Here is a 3,971-nt window from a genome sequence, read left to right as displayed (position 1 = left end):
TTTCGCCTTCTTGGGCAATCCGTTCATCAAACCATTCGGCACGGCACGTGCATCTGCGCAGGTTCACATGCATGTGGAAAGTCGAAAGACCACTATATAATCCCATGCTCGGCTAGTTACTCGAACCATCAGACAAAACCGCCCAGAGCTACGGCAGAGCAAGAACAGAGCCTTTGTCTAGGAAAGAGAAAATGGCCACCACTGCCAGAGCTGTAGCCTCAATGGCGATCTTCCTCCTGGTTGCTCTCTCCGCCACCCACTTGGCGTTCTCCCTCCGCCCCGGCGGCGGCCTCGGCGTGTGCCGCGCCAGCGGCTACCTCCCCGGCCGGTCCGGCAACTGCGAAAAGAGCAACGACCCGGACTGCTGCGAGGACGGCAAGAAGTACCCGCAGTACCGGTGCTCGCCGCCGGTGACGGCGAGCAACAAGGCCGTGCTGACGCTCAACAGCTTCGAGAAAGGCAAGGACGGCGGCGGCCCGTCGGAGTGCGACAACGCGTACCACAGCGACGAGGAGAAGGTGGTGGCGCTCTCCACGGGGTGGTTCAGCAACATGGCGCGCTGCGGGCACCGCATCAAGATCTCCGCCAACGGAAACTCCGTGTACGCCAAGGTGGTGGACGAGTGCGACTCCGTCCACGGCTGCGACGACGAGCACAACTTCGAGCCGCCCTGCGACAACAACATCGTCGACGCCTCGCCGGCGGTCTGGGACGCCCTGGGGCTCGACCAGAGCCTCGGCATGGTGGACATCACATGGTCTGAGGAGTGAGAGCCTGTGATCGGGTTGTGTCTGCTCTATCTGGTGTCACTTGGCACATGCTGTGTATGTAGAGGATACAGGTCTTGGGCTCATTGCCCTGCATTAGCGTACTGTATGCCACGTCATTACTGCGTATATGGAATAAATAGTGCATACAGCATATAGTGAGCACTAATAGTGAATGCCCACGTCGCTCCTCCTCGGGCGACACGGGCGGAACCCTAGTGCCCGGTGCCGCCACCCTCCAGCGTCGCTCCCCCTCTCACCGTCGCCCGAGCGGCCACCGGAAGCCCACGCGGTCGCAAGGAAGGCGGCAGCGGGGCTCCACCACCCTCCTCCTCTCCTTTCCTCCTCTCGCGCTCTCTTTGGTGGTTGGCCTCGTCCATGGTGGCGGCGGTTGGGTCGGCCACGACCAAATTCGCCCAGTGAATGGCTGGATCCGCACCCCCAGCCGCCGGATCTGCTACCCCGAAGCCTCGGCATGTCGGGGACATGCGGCAGTGGCTGTTTCTTGCGGCAATGGCGGTGGAGCCTATCGACGGCGGCGCCAGTGGCCGGCACCAGCGCGCGACGTTGCCTGGCAAGGGCGGCGACCACGGCTGGCGTGCGGTGCAACGTGGCTACTGCGGTGTCCATGGCCGACGCGAGGTGTGGCTCGGCTGCGGCGGCCGTTTTTCTTAGCTGCGACGGCATCCGTGGCCGGTGCGCGGCGGCTGCCTTTCCAGCAGCAGCGGGTACCTAACTACGGTGGAGCATGCAGCTGTAGCGCGTTGATCGACTGCGGTGGCGCCCGCGTCCAGCGCTTGGTGTGGTCCGGCGGCGGCGTCACCAAACGGCTCCATGGCGCACTGAGTCTGGGCCCTGCGGCGGCCAGGCACTCCATCAGCGTCACGGCCTGCCTTGGTAGTGGGCTGGCTCCAAGGTGCGGGCGTATGTTTGATCTGGTGCAGCGGGTGGGCTCCAATGTGTCGGCATCTGTTCGATCTGTGCAGCCGGTGTGTCGGTAGCGCTGCGATGGCGTGGTCGACAACGGTTTGCTCGGGCGTATGCCATCATCGTCGTGGTGGCGTTGTTGGCTGAGGCCGTGCAGAGGCTCACTAGTAGCACCATGGTGGTGGGGCTGGTGGTACCGGCCATCTCTTTACACCACGGTGACGATGCGGGTGAAAACCCATCCCTCCTTCGGATGGCGTCAATGGCGCCACAAGCGTCATGTCCTTCTTGAAGGCGGTCATGTCCTTTTTGAAGGCGACGTCGGGCATCTCTGGCGCGGACCTTTGGCTCACGTCTAGAGCCAACGACAAGGGTGCCGGTCTTCCCTGTCGGATAAGGTGGGTGAAAACCCAACCCAGTTTGGGCTGGCATCGATGATGTTTTTGGCATCATGACCTTCTTCAAGGCGATGTCAGGCAATTTCGGCAAGGAGGCTTGTTTCGGCGATGGCTGCTTCCGAAAGGGTGTTTTTCTTTCTTTTCCTTTCTTAAAAAAAAAGAGAACTCAGTCTGTGGCGTTGGTTGTGTGGTGGCTCGTGTCGACATCCCAATCCGACCGGGCAGAGTTCGTGGAGGCTCGGGTAATGTCCCAATCCGACCGGGCGGAGTTTTCGCTGAGGCTCGTATCGATGTCTCAATCCAATCGGGCAGAGTTGAGAGAGACCTAGTTGATGTCCCAATCCAACCGGCTGATGTTGTGTAGTTGAGTTAAGTTTGAGTAGTGCGTTGTGGTAAGGCGTGGGTTGAGATTCCAATCCAACTGATTGGCTTATTCTTCTTTTTAAATATAGTGGGCAACTCTAAAAAAATTAGTGAGCACCAATGAAGGTAGCGATGCGCTTGACACCAGTATTACAGAGGTTAACATCATGTGCATGCCCAGTAAGAACCTGACAGAGCAGCAAACAGACCGAGTTGAGGACTCGAATACGCACGGTTCCATCATAAGAAAATTAACCAGTCGTGCTATGCTAAGCTGAGTTGGCCCTCTTATACTAATGACTTTGAAACTTATTCTCACCCTAACCCGATGAAATTAACCAAACAAAATGCCCTGGGTTTTCCCATGATAATGAAACATACATAATACATGCATACTGGCGTGGTCATTCCTGCAGTACTGAGTAATTCCTGACGGTGTCCTCTCTTTTACTTGGAAGTACACGTAACTCGATCTGTCGCAATTGACGGGAACCTTGTCGCACGTTAGTTCTTCCCCTCGGGTATTACCGCTGTAACATGAGCGCCACCATCCATTCCAAAACCATCGTGCTCATCTAGCTAGGAAAAATAAGGATTCGTATCGCAATCCTCAAACAAGAGATGCGCGCGACTGGCACGAGCCACAAGTGCATCGTCGTGTCCCTCGCCTTCCCCTGCCGCGCGCGCCTATTTAAACGGCCCGAGGCTCGCACACCTCAAGCACTACCCACGGCAAGCCACCAAGTCCTACAGCGGGAGCTCAACACTTGGGCAGCAATGGCGAGGTCGTTGTCGTCCAAGCTTGCGTTCCTGGCCGTGCTCGTCCTGCTGCTGCAGGCATCGTCGCTCGCCGTGGCCCGGCGCCACCACCATGACGAGCCTGACCCGTGCCGCGACGGCGCCCCGGGCCTGCTGGGCCACAAGGACCACCGCTGCTCGTCCCCGGCGGTGTCGCCGCACGGCGGCACGCGCGCGGTGATGACGGTGAACGGGTTCGAGAAGGGCCAGGACGGCGGGGACCCGTCGGAGTGCGACGGCAGGTACCACGACAACAGCGAGATGATCGCGGCGCTGTCGACTAGGTGGTACGCCGGCGGGCGGCGGTGCCACAAGGCGATCCGCATCACGAACGCGCACAACGGGCGCACCGTTGTGGCACGGGTCGTCGACGAGTGCGACTCCCGGCACGGCTGCAAGGACAACATCGTCGACACGTCCAAGGCCGTCTGGGAGGCGCTGGGGCTCGACACCAAGATCGGCGAGGTCCCCGTCACCTGGTCCGATGCCTGATGAAGAACTGCCGTCGTCGATCGGCCGGCGAGGGCAAGGAGAAGATTGCTTTGCTCACGACAGTGTGCCTGCGTCGCCGTGGAGCCATTGCACCGGCCGCCGGCCGTTGTTGCTGTTGATGTCACCTAAGCATAGTGTGTGATTGTGCCTGTACATGTCCTGATCGAGGACGGTATGGTTGATGTGTGCCGATGTCGATTGCTGCTCTCTCGAGTCATACTAGGTA

General features: G+C 59.5%; 1 protein-coding gene across 1 annotated transcript; it reads left to right on the top strand.

Moving 5' to 3' along the window:
• Positions 1-221: 221 nt before the first annotated feature.
• Positions 222-3,745, top strand: LOC101776216. The gene is made up of 2 exons (XM_012848965.2): positions 222-766; positions 3,049-3,745. The coding sequence occupies exons 1-2, from the start codon at positions 222-224 to the stop codon at positions 3,743-3,745; spliced, it is 1,242 nt and encodes a 413-aa protein (XP_012704419.2).
• Positions 3,746-3,971: the final 226 nt, after the last annotated feature.

Source organism: Setaria italica, chromosome IX (assembly GCF_000263155.2).
Source record: "Setaria italica strain Yugu1 chromosome IX, Setaria_italica_v2.0, whole genome shotgun sequence".
Taxonomy (NCBI): domain Eukaryota; kingdom Viridiplantae; phylum Streptophyta; class Magnoliopsida; order Poales; family Poaceae; genus Setaria; species Setaria italica.
Note: the sequence above shows the minus strand (reverse complement) of the source record. Positions and strands in the feature narration are given on the sequence as shown.